A 16,023-nucleotide genomic window follows, 5' to 3' on the forward strand; every position below is an offset into this window, starting at 1 on the left:
TCCAGGATCAATGATGTTTGCAATTCGTTCCAGTCATTGGAAGCAGAGAACTGGAAGGAAAGGCAACCAAAGGAAGTGTTGGATTTGGGGATGACCAGTGAAATATACCTGCTTGAGCGCGTTTTACGGGTGGATGTTGCTATGGTGACCAGTGAGTTGAGATAAGGCAGGGCTTTACCAAGCAAAGACTTCTAGATGACCTGGAGCCAGTGGGCAAGGGTGTAGCAAGGACCAGCCAACGAGAGCATACCGGTCACATTGGTGGGTAGTGTATGGGGCTTTGGTGACGAAACAGATGGCACTGTGATAGCAAATTGCATGCAGTCTGAGTAGAGTGTTGGAGGCCATTTTGTAAATGACATCACCGAAGTCAAGGATCGGTAGGATAGTCAGTTTTACGAGGGTATTTTTGGCAGCTTGAGTGAAGGAGGCTTTGTTGCGAAATAGGAAGCCGATTCTCGATTTATTTTTGGATTGGAGATGCTTAATGTGAGTCTGGAAGAGGAGTTTACAGTCTAAAGACACCTAGGTATTTGTAGTTGTCCACATATTCTAAGTCAGAACCATCTAGAGTAGTGATGCTAGTCGGGTGGGAGTGTGCCATGCAAGATCTCACCTCGTGGAGTTGCAATGATCATGAGAACGGTGAGGAATCAGCCCAGAACTACACGGGAGGATCTTGTCAATGATCTCAAGGCAGCTAGGACCATAGTCACCAGGAAAACAATTGGTAACACACTACGCCGTGAAGGACTGAAATCCTGCAGCGCCCGCGAGGTCCCCCTGCTCAAGAAAGCACATATACATGCCCGTCTGAAGTTTGCCAATGAACATTGAATGATTCAGAGGACAACTGGGTGAAAGTGTTGTGGTCAGATGAGACCAAAATGGAGCTCTTTGGCATCAACTCAACGTGTTTGGAGGAGGAGGAATGCTGCCTATGACCACAAGAACACCATCCCCACCGTCAAACATGGAGGTGGAAACATTATGCTTTGGGGGTGTTTTTCTGCTAAGGGGACAGGACCACTTCACCACATCAAAGGGACGATGGACAGGGCCATGTACCGTCAAATCTTGGGTGAGAACCTCCTTCCCTCAGCTAGGGTGTTGAAAATGGGTCGTGGATGAGTATTCCAGCATGAAAATGACCCAAAACACACGGCCAAGGCAACAAAGGTGTGGCTCAAGAAGAAGCACATTAAGGTCCTGAGGTGGCCTAGCCAATCTGTGGAGGGAGCTGAAGTTTCGAGTTGCCAAACGTCAGCCTCGAAACCTTACTGACTTGGAGAAGATCTGCAAAGAGGAGTGGGATAAAATCCCTCCTGAGATGTGTACAAACCTAGTGGCCAACTATAAGAAACATCTGACCTCTGATTGCCAACAAGGGTTTTGCCACCAAGTACTAAGTCAAGTACTTGACCCCTCTGCAAAACATATTTCCCTCATTAAAATGCAAATCAATTTATAACATTTGACATGACTTTTTCCTTGATTTTTTTGTTGTTAGTCTGTCTCTTACTGTTCAAATAAACCTACCATTAAAATTAGACCGATCATTTGTCAGTGGGCAAACGTACAAAATCAGCAGGGGATCAAATACTCTCCCCCCCTCACTGTATATACAGAGAAAATAGTTGGCCTGAGAATTGAACCCTGTGGCACCCCCATAGAGACTGCCAGAGGTCCAGACAACAGACCCGCCAATTTGACACACTGAACACTGAGAAGTAGTTGGTGAACCAGGCCAGGGAGTCATTTAGAAGCCAAGACTTTTGAGTCTGCCGATAAGAATGCGGTGATTGAGTCGAAAGCCTTGGCCAGGTCGATGAAGACGGCTGCACAGTACTGTCTTTTATCGTTTAGGACCTCGAGCGTGGCTGAGGTGCTCGGAAACCAGATATGCATAGTGGAGAAGGTACGGTGGGATTCGAAATGGTCGGTGATCTGTTTGTCAACTTGGCTTTCGAAGATTTGATTTACAGCAGTCAAAGCTGCCCTCATTTAAAAGTCTTGAGGTTCCCCAGAGGTTCCCCAAAAATTCATAGTCTGTACACTGAGCCTGCCATAATTGCACACCATCTGGCTGGCTGAAGCCTATTATTAACAGGTAGAGCTTCCCTCCAACTATCCACCATGTGTTAAATATTCCACACTGGGATGAATGTGTTATATAAGCGCTATACCTGCATCCCAAACCGCACCCTTTTTCCTGTATAGTGGACTACTTTCGACCAGGGCCAGTCAAAAGTAGCGCACACTACAGGGAACAGGGTGCTGTTTGGGACAAGCCTTTTGACGTTGAGCGGATTCGATGCACATACTGGCGTAATGACATTCAGAAAACACAATGTAGAGAAATAATGAATTATGAAATATCTTAACAAACTACTATTTTTGAAGCATTTGGATAGAAGTTTGACATTCAAAGAAGGAATGATGAACAAACATGTCTGATCTCCCTTTAGCAAACTTAAAACAGACTTTTGTTTTTGGTTTCTTAGAGAACTGACAAGAGGAGAAAGAAGGAGTTGTATAGAGGTTTTCAACGTCGAAACGTGGAGAAATAATTTATTTGGAAATAGAGAGTTTCAACTAACTTGACGAAATAGACTTTTGTTTTTGGATTCATAGACAAGAGGAGAAAGGGGTTATGGAGAAGTTTGACTTAAAAAGCAGAAAGGAGAGGTTTCATAGAACTCAGTGAGGTTACAAGGCTAGGGGGGGGGGGGGGTATCATCTCACAGACCTTGATTTTGACCATGGTTGCATTGATGGAGGCATCCAGCTCTTGGATCTGCTTGCTCATCTCCTGCTTCCCCTCCTTCAGGCCGGCGATAACCTTGTTGAACTTATCCATCCTGTTCTTCAGGTTACGAACCTTCACCAGCCCATCGATCCTGTACCATACGCACACAGTCAGTCGAAGACAGTTGGTTTTCAAATAATGACAAAAAACGCATAGTAACCTATCACACCTAGAAGCTCTGGGTCCGGTTGTATAAAACACCTTTAGGGTTTACCTTAAGGAATAATGTTCCCCTACCTAAGGGAATTGTTTAAATATCAAATATCTCCTTAGGTAGGGGCATACTTAAGGGGTTTTACGGTGGTTTGAAGGCATGTTTGGCAGAAAGAGTATCTGGCTACCATGGACACGACCTGATTCACTCACTAAACGTCTCGTCAAAGAGATCTACAATCAAGACAGGACAACCAAATTGCTTCAGAAGATAATAAACCATGTTTCTTGTTACTTTTTATATGGCTTTCTAGTACGTCAAGCTAGCTTACAGAGTACCTATACCTAACGAGCCAGTTAGCTTTGTAGCCATGGATTGTGCACCTTCCACTGTTTAGCTAGCTGGTTGATGATGTTTTCCTTTGGGAACCAGAAGAGATGAAAGCAACATTCCCCTCCACAAATACTGTGTACATTTGATATCCATACTGAATGAAGCCGTTAAGGGACCTCACGGGTACAATTAACTTCCACTTAATTTAAGGGGGGACTTCACCTTAAAACGTTCGGTGCAACGGACTTAAAGTTAAGGACAATTAAAGGGAAGGGAGAAGTAACTGAAGGTGTTTCATGCAACCGGGCTCTGTGGTAATCAGTACAGATCTCCTGGAGCTTTACAAAGGTAATAAGACAGTCCTGTGGCACCAGCTGGTACAGATAAGACAGTCTCCGTGGAGATGCATGCATCATGTGCTAAGCAGCCTGGCACCCCTGAGCTGTGAAAGTGCAGTATAATGAGGAAGAGAGGGGTATTAGAGGATACCCACCGGGGCTTGTGCTTCCTCCTGCACAGCCACATGCGCACCGTCTTCTGCATCTTGATGCAGGCACTGGCGCGGTACATCATCTTATTCCTCACTGTGGGAGACATGGAGCGTGAGAAAGAGAGGAGAGAAAGAGAATGACAACGAGAGCCCAGACATGTGGCGCGCCGCTGCTAAATGAAAATAGGGGACACGCTGCACAGTACACTCCAGTGGTAATTCACACAGAAAGAGCAGACTTTATGGAAATGTTGTCTCAGTGAGAAGTAAATCCAATGGGTCAAAGACTATGTGCGACTGAGTGCATGTTCCAAAAGTCACCCTATTCCCTTATTAGTGCACTACTTTTGACCAGAGCCCTATGCACTACCTAGGGGATAGGGTGCCATTTGGGACACAAACAAGGAGTGTAATATTGAGTACCATCCACCTTTTGCACTCAGAAGACTCAATTCGTCAGGGCATGGACTCTACAAGGTGTCGAAAGCTTTCCACGGGGATGTTGGGCCATGTTGACTCCAATGACTCCCAGAGTTTTGTCAAGTTGGATGTTGGTGGACCATCCTTGACACACACGGGAAAACTGTTGAGCTTGAAAAAGCCAGCAGCGGTGCAGTTCTTGACACACTCAAATCAGTGCGCCTGGCACCTACTTCACAGTTCTAAGGCACTTAAATATTTTGTCTTTCCCATTCACCCTCTGAATGACACACATACACAATCCATGTCTCAAGGCGTAAAAATCCTTCTTTAACCGGTCTCCTCCCCTTCAGCTACACTGTCAGTCCATGTCACGGAAAGAGCAGGGGTTCCTCATGTTCTGTACACCCAGTGTATACTGTCTGGGCAGGTAATAGATCATATCTGAAGGACTGAGGTGAACGGTCTGCCAACACGTCCCCACAGCACGTTAGAGTAATGGAGGAAAAAGCAATATCTTGGTCCAGGATGAAGAGGTTTAAAGTGACTGATTTGAGAGTTTTATGAGGCGGACTGATTATATCAGAGGACATCGCCACACAAAACAGATGGCCAGAGCCAGTTGGCGTTTTATGGTCAGAATTGGGTCGGAGCAACTGGTGCAAGTCACTTTAAACCATTTGTCTCCTAAAACACGTGTTCACAAAACATATCAGCATAGGCGAGCTGATCTATGATCAGGTCCCCCCTGTCCATATAATTTAATTCATTATGACTTAATTGGGAAAACTGTCCCTAGATCAGCACTCTTACACTTTGAGAATACAGGCCCTGGTGTATAATGGTGATGTGGTAGGTAGCAGGATGTTACTCACATTTGATGACAGAGAGGGAACACCACTGGACCTTCTTCCAGCGGCTGCAGATGAGCCACTGGTTGACCTTCTTGACCAGCTCTGCCAGGTGGTCAGGGTCAGACTTCATGATCTGATCAAACTCCTTAAACTGAGGTGAGGACGGGTGGGGAGAGAGAGAGAGAGAAAGAGAGAGGAGGCAGACACGGGTGGGGAGAGAGAGGAGGCAGACACGGGTGGGGAGAGAGAGGAGGCAGACACGGGTGGGGAGAGAGAGGAGGCAGACACGGGTGGGGAGAGAGAATAGAGCAGTCAAAGGCACTTTCCCCTCTAAAACAGCCATCAGTATGCGGATGTTCCCTGCTCAGTGGAGATGACAATAGCGGGTGGATATATTAATTCAAAGCCATAACAGCAGTTCCTGTCTGGTCAGGGTCAATAGAGGATAACATATTGATTTACTCATAAGCACCAAACTACAGAGCTTCAATGTGAAATGCCAAACTGCACATTTAACATCACTGACCAATTCATCTGGTGCAGAAATGAATACCCACAGTGGCTTATTAGATGGCTTATTATCAAAATCCCTTTCCCCTCATAGTCAAATGACTAATGCGGATTCCTTTGAAGTGGATTCAGTCAGAGGAACATCGTAATGATGAGAACCAGCGCAATGACAACAGCACAGAGACAGATCGTGGAGTTCTCACCTTCCCAGGTCTGAAGAACACTCTGGTCAGCCCAAACTTGTAGTCGTTCTCATTCAGACCCAGCGCTTTGAATAAAGCCTGCAGTGCAAATACAAGACGTCAATACATGTCATATCAACATGTCCAAACTGTGTTTGTAGAGGAGCCCAGAGCAGGGCCAGTGTGTGTGTGTGTGTGTGTGTGCCATGAGGCACTGACCTTGCAGAAGAGTCTTGGGTCCAGGCGAGTCAGCTTGGCAGGCATGTACTGCTTGTACATGTTGTAGAGCTCATGGAATGGCGCTCTGGAGGGGAAGCCTCCCTGCATGAGATCTAGCACAGACACCATTCCTACACAGACATACATAGGGGTCACTCCAGGCCAAAGAGAGAACACAACATCTTGGCACTTGTAACTAAAGGCATCTTTATTGTCGAAGGGGGAATTTTTTCCCCCGAACGATGCATCAAATAACCTTAAAGAATCAAATGTTGCATCAGAAGTTGAGGCGTGACACACCATTTAAATGTATTGTAAAACCATAGTTAAAGCTTCAATCTTCTCCTGTTCAGTCAGAGGTAAACTTCAACACACATTTCTCCGACTCATTCTTCCAATGTATCAAACTAACGTTTGCGGAGTCAATCACCCACTCAATATAGTTAATGCACTACCATTTGTACTTAAACTCAGAGAACTGGCACAGAGTCTCGCCCTTTATCTGTGGGATCACTAATGAGTTCGTGTAGATTAAAAAAAATATATATATAATCTGGCATCTCCAAGGACACAGAAGAAAAGCATGTCAAATGCAATATGCAAGTTTACCAGGAGAATGGGACATTTCATTTGCCTAGCAGCCTTTAGTTTAAAAGGTCCAAGAAAGAGGAAAGTTCAGAAAACACTAAAGTAGAACAGCTCTTGGCTGTTGTCCCCAGCGGGGCCCCCCCACATAAAACCATCTAGGTCGAAGAGGATTGCTGTGGAACTGGTCACTGTTAAGTTCAGGTCACTGGTAGGAACTTGTGATGAACAAGCAGAAACGTAGATGCTATACAGTAGCTCGTCAACTGTAATTGTGTGCCAATTTCTGGAGAGAAAAGTAAACTGATGTCACACCGGTCATTTTACATTTGATTGCTTTCGGGCAGATTCAAAATCCACATCTGTAGTCATGTCTCCCAGTGTAGTTGTACGCAAGTTAAATATAAACAAATGAATAATTAACGCTTTACAGTGCGGTAAGGGAAACTCATCGTCATCCAACACCAATGTAGAGTGTGTGTTAAATGGCACCCTATTCTCTTTATAGTGCACTACTTTTGACCAGGGCACATAAGGACTAGGGTGCCAAGTTGATTAGTCCTTCTCTTTAGCACTATATATATATATACACACACAGACCGACCTGAGCACTGCAGCTGGGAGAGGATCTGGGCCCCTTCAAACTGGTGGCTAACCATCTTCAGATTGGGCTTGATACAGCGGATGAAACTGGAGCCCTGGGGGGGTGAGATAGAGAGAATCATAAAGACCCTATTCAATTGAAGTGTTTCTATATGCAATTTCAAGCTGTTAAGCCCTGACAGCAAGCAGCCACACTGAAGATGGCCACAGCGCACTTCTTTGGTGACCCAGATTGGTTGGACATCGGCTTAGGCATCAGACACTTACAAAAGAAAACATTTCCCTGGGAGATCGATAAAGTTATATTATAGGAGACCTGATCTCAGCTCAAGTTAGATGCCCTGTGAGTGGGGTGAAGCAGTAAATCGTTGAGCACTGTAGTAAATACTAACCGTGCTACGAAGCTTCTCCAGTAGAATGTTCAGCTGGGTCTGTAGAGGTAAAAAAAAGAAAAAGAAAGAACCTTTGTTTAGTGACACCGACAGGCCTGTCTAGTCTAAGACGACATGAACACATGCTTACTAAACGCGCTCGCTCTCTGCCTCCAGCTCACCTGCCCCAAAACTCCGAATCAACAGCTACTTAATAAGCAACAGTACAGCTGTGGAACCACGCGTTTTATTGTTGAAGCGCATTGTAACTAAAACAAGAGATTCTGTTTTAATGTAATTCATGCAAACGGATCTAAATACAACCCCGGTAGGACCACAGGAACAGACAGACGGAGGAACGCATTGTAGGATGGCAGACAGAGACAGACAGACAACCGCTTGCTGGCCCCTCTCGTTCAATGTTCTAGAGCTCTTGTTGCAAGTCCCCTGTAACTTACCCAACTGGTCCAGGTTTCTCAGAAATCCCAGTTCAAATGAATTCCTGGGTTTCAGGAATTATCCAACCAGTATTTCTGGAAAACCTGGGAATTTTGCAACCCTAGTCTGCAAAGAGCTGTGTTTAACAGAATTTGATTGCTCTAGGGACCACCAGTGGGACATTCATATTCATACACCCACCCATATAATCAGCTGCTAACGCTTTCTATCTCACCTTGACAGGTACTAAACTGCATCAGTGATCAGGCCTTAGTCTAGCTCAAAGACTGATCTATATCACTATTTCTAAAGTAGCTGCCTTATTTACAGTAGCGGCATAATATTTACAGTAGCTGCTTGGCAGGCAGTCATATTGGGAAGCAACTGCCAACTGGAATGCACATAAGTCTTGTACTTGTCAGAATTTCAATGAGGCATCGTAATTGGATCGATGGTCATTGATCCTGTCAGTAAAGACTGATCTGATCCTACAAGCTATGGATCTCGCAGTTGCAAAAATATTGACACTACACCGGCGATACTGATATGAATAACTTTTCGAATGATTGGAATTGAAAGCTGCCAACATCCAGATATCATTAGCAAGTGTTTGCCGTGGGCTGAATTCAGATTCAAACCCAAAGTATGCATGTTGTGTTGCAGGGGACAAATTGTGCAGGGAGGCAGCACAGAGACTAGACTGGGGAGGGAGGGGACAGGGGGTGGCTGGAAGCGGTTAGCTGGAGAACAGCAGGGCGTTCACTGCATTATTCACTGATGCATTGTGGGATTCGTCACACACAACAGCACAAGACGAGTTACCTTATTTCCCTGGCTGTTTCTACGAGTCTTCACGATTGATTTTTACCCCCCCTACGTTTCTGCTTTTCCTGTCTGTATTTCTCCCTCTCACTACACAACTTTAAATCACAGCTATGATGGGGGGGGGATAGGCAAAGGATGGAGATACAGAAGGAGGAGGAACAGTGGAGGAGGAACAGTGGGAGGGAGAGGCATTAGGAAGAACACCACAGGTAACAAGAGAGAGAGAACACGAACTCTGTGGAAACTAAACGAAAGGTAGATTCAAATCAGACAACACCTTCAAAACACATTATGCAACCGAGAATCCTGTTCAAGCCCTCTAAAATTGCAATAACTTTTTGTTACGCTCTTTGTGCCCTTAACCTTTCTGCTTCTCTCCACTGTCTAGGTGCAGTGCAGTTCCGTGACAGCTAACAAGAAATGTCTATTAACATGACAAAATATTTCCCTCGGATTTCACTTAATAATTATTAATATAATAACACTTCTCACAGGATCAATATCACTTAGCATAGAGTAAGGAAGAACATGACTGTTATGACCATAAAGTAAACATGTAGCCTTGATGCTACTGTTTTGCCTATAAAAACACAGGATTAACATACATGAACATAGGCAACGGTGGGTGCATCCCAAATGGCACCCTATTCCCTATATGGTGCATTGCTTTTGACCAGAGCCCTATGGGCCCTGGTCAAAAGTAGTGCACTATATAGGGAATAAGGTGCCTTTTGGGATACCTACCATGTTAAGCAGCATAAGAATAAAGTGTGGTCATAAAAAGCGTGGTCATAAAAAGCGTGGTCATAACATTCGTCCTCACCTTGAATTTGTTGCCGACGCTGATGAAGCCGAGTTTGCCTGCCTTCTGTTTAGAGTCCTTGGCGTTGTTGGAGTTCTCAAAGAGATCCCGGATGAACCGGTCTTTAGACTCACTCACCAGGCACTCCAGGGACATGTGCAGCGCATCATTGTTCTTCTCCACAAACTTGGTCTGCAATTCAGAGAAAATGTACAACCTTGAAGATGCAGAAGTACCCCGTTCAGAAAAAGGCTACTCTGCTTGGGAAGATAAGTGGGGCACTTAAATCAAAATAAACATGCTTTGAGTTCCACCTGCTGGGTTTGTGCAGGTTTCAAAGCAGGAGAATGTTTGGTGGGCGATGCTGCAGTATAGGCCTACCACAAGGATATGGTGGGTAACATAAATATACATGATAAAAATCATTAAAAAAGGTGTAATGTTTTTTTTGCCTTCAGACATCATGCTGAGTCATTGTGTGTGAACTTGGAACATACTGTCTCATAGCACACCGCTCCTGCAAAGTGTCTGACAATGAATCCCTCGTCATCCCTCACGTTCCTGTGGACTTGCAGCTTGGATTTCCTGGGCACCTGAGGGATGCATCACACACCATCCGTTTTAAATAAGTGAAACAAATACAACCACTGAAGCATGACCTTTCAAATGGCTTAAAAGAAACACAAATTACTTTACACATGCTAAAATTCACACACACACACACAGCCTATAACAGACAGAAAGGACAAGAATCCTGATTAAAGTTAAAGCTCACGGTTAGTCGGAAGTGGTTCTTGTGCTTGTTGTGTACGGTCTCTGCAAAGTGCTGGTCGCTTGGCTGAGGTAGACGATTTTCTTCATCCAGGATGTCCAAGATGCCCACCAGCTTGGCCTCCACAAGGTCTGTAAACAGACAGAGGTCAAAAGGTCAAGGTATCCCAAAATGACTATATCCAATCATATTTCAGTTTGAGCTATACTGTTGCTTCCTGTATCTCCTTAGGGGTTTAGTCTTTGTATAGCCCAGGGCTGGATTACCAAATGTGGTAGTCCAGCCATGCCCAGGGCCACTGAGAAGCTCAGTTCTGGTGACTTTTTAAAAGGGACATTCTACTACAAAATGTAAATAAAACGATGCTGCCACAACCTAAAATATAATGTCCACCTCCTATGAGCATTGTATGTGCTGCATTGACCATGCACACTGAACGCAAGTGTCTCGTTTTCAAGGAACAAATGCGCTCCGGGCTAGGTCTGTACGGACAGCGGCATGGAGAGAGAGAGCGGAGAGAGAGGACTCAAGTAGAAAACTATACAAATGGAAACACGGCATATCACGTTTAACAAATCAAACATTCAAATACCGTTACAGAATGTAAAGAAACCAAAACTGGTCCAAGCATCAATACCGGTATATTGTAAAATACGGTATACCCGCCCAGCCCTAATAGCACACAGCTCGGACACCCATGCATAACCCACAAGACATGCCACCAGAGGTCTCTTCACAGTCCCCAAGTCCAAAACAGACTATGGGAGGCGCACCGTACTACATTTAACTCTATTCCACATCAAGTAACTCACATAAGCAGTCAAATCACATTACACCTTACGGAACAGTGAGGAACTGAGTCACACACACACACACACCTGAATTGTGTGTTGTGGTTAGTAGAGCAGTAGCTGGAGGGCACACACTTAATGTACTGTGAAATTTGATGTAAAATGTATTTTAATGTTTTAAAATTGTATCATAATGTATATTACTGCCTTAAATGTTTGCTGGACCCCAGGAAGAGTAACTGCTGCCTTCGCAGTAGCTAATGGGGATCCATAATAAACACAAAGCTGGGATCCCCCTCCTTTTAACAAAGGCCATTAAAACAGCTTTATGAATCGTTGTGCCTTGACTGACAGAACACATGTTTCCCTCCCAATGGCACTTGCAACTTGAATGCGCCTTGAGGAATATTTATCTTGCATTAGAACGCACAACAAGCCAACTAGGTCAATAGATATAATATTTTACTATGGGGTTGTCAGATTTCTCTATTCATTAGTCATTTTGTTTGCAGAGGAAAAGTCTGTGCTCTTCTAGCATCTTCAAAGTAGAACATGAAAGTGCGCCTTTCATGTTCCATATATTTTTGTTGTGGCGGCAATGATGTTTCCGTGGCGCAACGCCACAGCAAAATGATTGCAGCGGAAGCACTGCACTGAAGGTGTAAGAGATAGAGATCTCCAAAAGTATTGGGACAGTGACCCATGTTTTGTTGCTTTGTCTCTGTACTCCAGCACTTCGGATTTGAAATGATACAAACAACTATGAAGTGCAGACTGTCAGCTTTAATTTGAAGGTATTTCCATCCATACCGGGTGAACCATTTAGAAATTACAGCACCCTTTTGTACATAGTGTCTCTCCCCCCCCCCCCCCCCCCCATTTTAGGGGACCAAAAGCATTGGGACAAATTCAGTTACTGTATATGTGTATTAAAGTAGTCCAACATTTAGTATTTGGTCCCATATTTGTAGCACGCAATTAAATCAAGCTTGTGACTCTACAAAACTTGTTAGAGCGTTGGGCCAGTAACCGCAAGGTTGCTAGATCGAATCCCCGAGCTGACAAGGTAAAAATCTGTCGTTCTGCCGCAGTTAACCCACAGTTCCTATTCATTGTATAGATGAATTTGTTCTTAACTGACTTGACTAGTTAAATAAAAAAGGTAAAACATAAATACAAAACAAACAAAAGCACAAATTGGCATATTCTCTGGATTTCGCAATGCTGCAAAAGCACAGGCATTAGAATCACAATAGACCGTCCCTTAGACGAATACACGGATTCAGTGACTGAGTTCATCAGGAAGTGTATAGGAAATAATGTACCCACTGTGACTATTAAAACCTACCCAAACCAGAAACAGTGGACAGATGGCAGCATTTGCGCAAAACTGAAAGCGTGAACCACCGCATTTAACCGTGGCAAGGTAACTGGGAAAACGGCAGAATACAAACAGTGTAGTTATTCCCTCAGTAACGCAATCAAACAGGCTAAACGACAGACAAAGTGTAGTCGCAATTCAACGGCTCAGGCACGAGATGAATGTGGCAGGGTCCACAGACAATCACGGACTACAAGGGGAAAACCAGCCACATCGTGGACACCGACGTCTTGCTTCCGGGCAAGATAAACACCTCCTTTGCCCGCTTTAACACAGTGCTACCAAGGATTGTGGGCTCTCCTTCTCCGTGGCCGACATGAGTAAGACGTTTAAGCTTGTTAGCCCTCGCAGGGCTGCCGGCCCGGCATCCCTAGCCGCGTCCTCAGAGCATGCGCAGACAAGCTGGCTGCAGTGTTAACGGACATATTCAATCTCTCCCTATCCCAGTCTGCTGTCCACACTCGCTTCAAGATGGCCACCATTTCTTGGGTACAGGAACAAACTGAACTAAATGACTATCGCCCCATAGCACTCACTTCTTTCATCATTAAGTGCTTTAATAGGCTAGTTAAGGATCATATCACCTCTACCTTACTAGACACCCTAGACCCACTTCAATTTGCTTACCACCTCAATAGATCCACAGGCGATGCAATCACCATCGCACTGCACACCACCCAGCATTCAACCCAATAGTACCCTCCAAGCTCACCATTAAGCTCGGGGCCTTGGGTCTGAACCCCGCCCTGTGTAACTGGGTCTTGGATTTCCTGATGGGCCACCCCCAGGTGGTGAAGGTAGGAAACACCTCCACTTTGCTGATCCTCAACACAAGGGCCCCACAAGGGTGCATGCTCAGCCCCCTTCTGTACTCCCTGTGACTGCGTGGCCACGCATGTCTCCAACTCAATCATCAAGTTTGCAGATGACACAGCAGTAGGCCTGATTACCAACAATGACGAGAGCCTACAGGGTGGAGGTGAGGGCACTGGGAGAGTTGTGCCAGGAAAATAACCTCTCACTCAACATCAAATAAACAAAGGCGCTGATCGTGGACTTCAGGAAACAGCAGAGGGAGCACGCCCCTATCCACATCGACAGGACTGCAGTGGAGAAGGTGGGAAGTTAAGTTCCTTGGTGCACACGTTACTGACAATCTGAGTGTCAGGGGATAATTGTCAGACTTCAGTCACCCTAATCAGACTCATCTCTGCTACCGCACGGCAAGCAGTACCGAGTCTAGAACCAAAAGGCTCTTTAACAGCTTCTACCCCCAAGCCATAAGACTACTGAACAATTAATCAAATGGCCACCAGACTATTTACATTGATGACCCCCCCCGTTTGTTTTACAATACTGCTGCTCGTTATTTATTATCTACGCATTGTCACTTTACAAATGACCTTGACTAACCTGTACCCCCACACATCGACTCGGTACCGGAACCCCATGTATATAGCCTAGTTATTGTTATGTAGTTTTCTTGTTACTTTTAGATAAAATAAAAATAAATGTTCTTTACTTAATTTAATAAATATTTGAACTTTTTCTTGAACTCCATTGTTGGTTAAGGGCTTGTAAGTAAGCATTTCCTGCTAAGGTCTATACCGGTTGTATTTCTGGGAGGCCTCTGGGAGGTCATTGCAGAGAGATTTTGATAGAGGTTGATTTTGCTGGGAGTTCACTGCTGAGAGTTGGGGGGAAGGGGAAGGCACCTAGGGAGTGCTTAGGCAAGAGGCCCGCGGGCATACATATTCGCTGTCTAGGCAGTTCTACAGCTGCAGCATCGAGAGCGAGCAGTCGCATCTGCACTTCGGTCTGCAGGTAGTATAACTTTTCATTACATTTCATTATAGTACAACGGTTTGATTTGTCTAATCTTAGCAATTTCTTCTTAGCTAGCTACATAGCAGTCTTTGTATCAAAGATAATTGCGTAATTATCGTATTTCGTCGTCCTAACGCAGTCTACACTGCTATCTGCCCAGCAGCTAGCCAGCTAGCTAACGCCCACCGTCTACATAGCTAGCTACATAGCCGTCTCTGTATCAAAGATAATTGTGTAGTCTAGAGCGATTTTCTAGGTTACCTAGCCAGCTATTGTCGTTCTTTTAACGCAACGTAATCAACACTGCTAGCTAGCCAGCTAGCCCCCGAATCAACAACGCAGCCACTGCCAGCTAGCCTACTTCAGCAGTAATGTATCATTTTTAATCATTTTAGTCAATAAGATTCTTGCTACGTAAGCTCAACTTTCTGAACATTCGAGACGTGTAGTCCACTTGTCATTCCAATCTCCTTTGCATTAGCGTAGCCTCTTCTGTAGCCTGTCAACTATGTGTCTGTCTATCCCTGTTCTCTCCTCTCTGCACAGACCATACAAACGCTCCACACCGCGTGGCCGCGGCCACTCTAATCTGGTGGTCCCAGCGCGCACGACCCACGTGGAGTTCCAGGTCTCCGGTAGCCTCTGGAACTGCCGATCTGCGGCCAACAAGGCAGAGTTCATCTCAGCCTATGCCTCCCTCCAGTCCCTCGACTTCTTGGCACTGACGGAAACATGGATCACCAGAGATAACACTGCTACTCCTACTGCTCTCTCTTCGTCCGCCCACGTGTTCTCGCACACCCCGAGAGCTTCTGGTCAGCGGGGTGGTGGCACCGGGATCCTCATCTCTCCCAAGTGGTCATTCTCTCTTTCTCCCCTTACCCATCTGTCTATCGCCTCCTTTGAATTCCATGCTGTCACAGTTACCAGCCCTTTCAAGCTTAACATCCTTATCATTTATCGCCCTCCAGGTTCCCTCGGAGAGTTCATCAATGAGCTTGATGCCTTGATAAGCTCCTTTCCTGAGGACGGCTCACCTCTCACAGTTCTGGGCGACTTTAACCTCCCCACGTCTACCTTTGACTCATTCCTCTCTGCCTCCTTCTTTCCACTCCTCTCCTCTTTTGACCTCTCCCTCTCACCTTCCCCCCTACTCACAAGGCAGGCAATACGCTCGACCTCATCTTTACTAGATGCTGTTCTTCCACTAACCTCATTGCAACTCCCCTCCAAGTCTCCGACCACTACCTTGTATCCTTTTCCCTCTCGCTCTCATCCAACACTTCCTACACTGCCCCTACTCGGATGGTATCGCGCCGTCCCAACCTTCGCTCTCTCTCCCCCGCTACTCTCTCCTCTTCCATCCTATCATCTCTTCCCTCTGCTCAAACCTTCTCCAACCTATCTCCTGATTCTGCCTCCTCAACCCTCCTCTCCTCCCTTTCTGCATCCCTTGATTCTCTATGTCCCCTATCCTCCAGGCCGGCTCGGTCCTCCCCTCCCGCTCCGTGGCTCGACGACTCATTGCGAGCTCACAGAACAGGGCTCCGGACAGCCGAGCGGAAATGGAGGAAAACTCGCCTCCCTGCGGACCTGGCATCCTTTCACTCCCTCCTCTCTACATTTTCCTCTTCTGTCGCTGCTGCTAAAGCCACTT

General features: G+C 45.6%; 1 protein-coding gene across 8 annotated transcripts in view; it reads right to left on the minus strand.

Moving 5' to 3' along the window:
• LOC115139611 (unconventional myosin-VI-like) overlaps positions 1 to 16,023 on the minus strand; it is a 78,063-nt gene that overhangs the window by 23,988 nt on the left and 38,052 nt on the right. For all 8 annotated transcript variants that reach the window (XM_029677200.2, XM_029677198.2, XM_065026456.1 and 5 more), the window contains exons 15-24: positions 10,371 to 10,498; positions 10,093 to 10,188; positions 9,617 to 9,787; positions 7,552 to 7,590; positions 7,161 to 7,254; positions 5,972 to 6,102; positions 5,774 to 5,851; positions 5,082 to 5,211; positions 3,790 to 3,880; positions 2,750 to 2,900 (exon numbers count right to left, since the gene is read on the minus strand). In XM_029677200.2, coding sequence (XP_029533060.1) covers positions 2,750 to 2,900; positions 3,790 to 3,880; positions 5,082 to 5,211; positions 5,774 to 5,851; positions 5,972 to 6,102; positions 7,161 to 7,254; positions 7,552 to 7,590; positions 9,617 to 9,787; positions 10,093 to 10,188; positions 10,371 to 10,498 — 1,109 coding nt within the window. The remainder of the gene's footprint in view (positions 1 to 2,749; positions 2,901 to 3,789; positions 3,881 to 5,081; positions 5,212 to 5,773; positions 5,852 to 5,971; positions 6,103 to 7,160; positions 7,255 to 7,551; positions 7,591 to 9,616; positions 9,788 to 10,092; positions 10,189 to 10,370; positions 10,499 to 16,023) is intronic.

Source organism: Oncorhynchus nerka, linkage group LG13 (assembly GCF_034236695.1).
Source record: "Oncorhynchus nerka isolate Pitt River linkage group LG13, Oner_Uvic_2.0, whole genome shotgun sequence".
NCBI lineage: Eukaryota > Metazoa > Chordata > Actinopteri > Salmoniformes > Salmonidae > Oncorhynchus > Oncorhynchus nerka.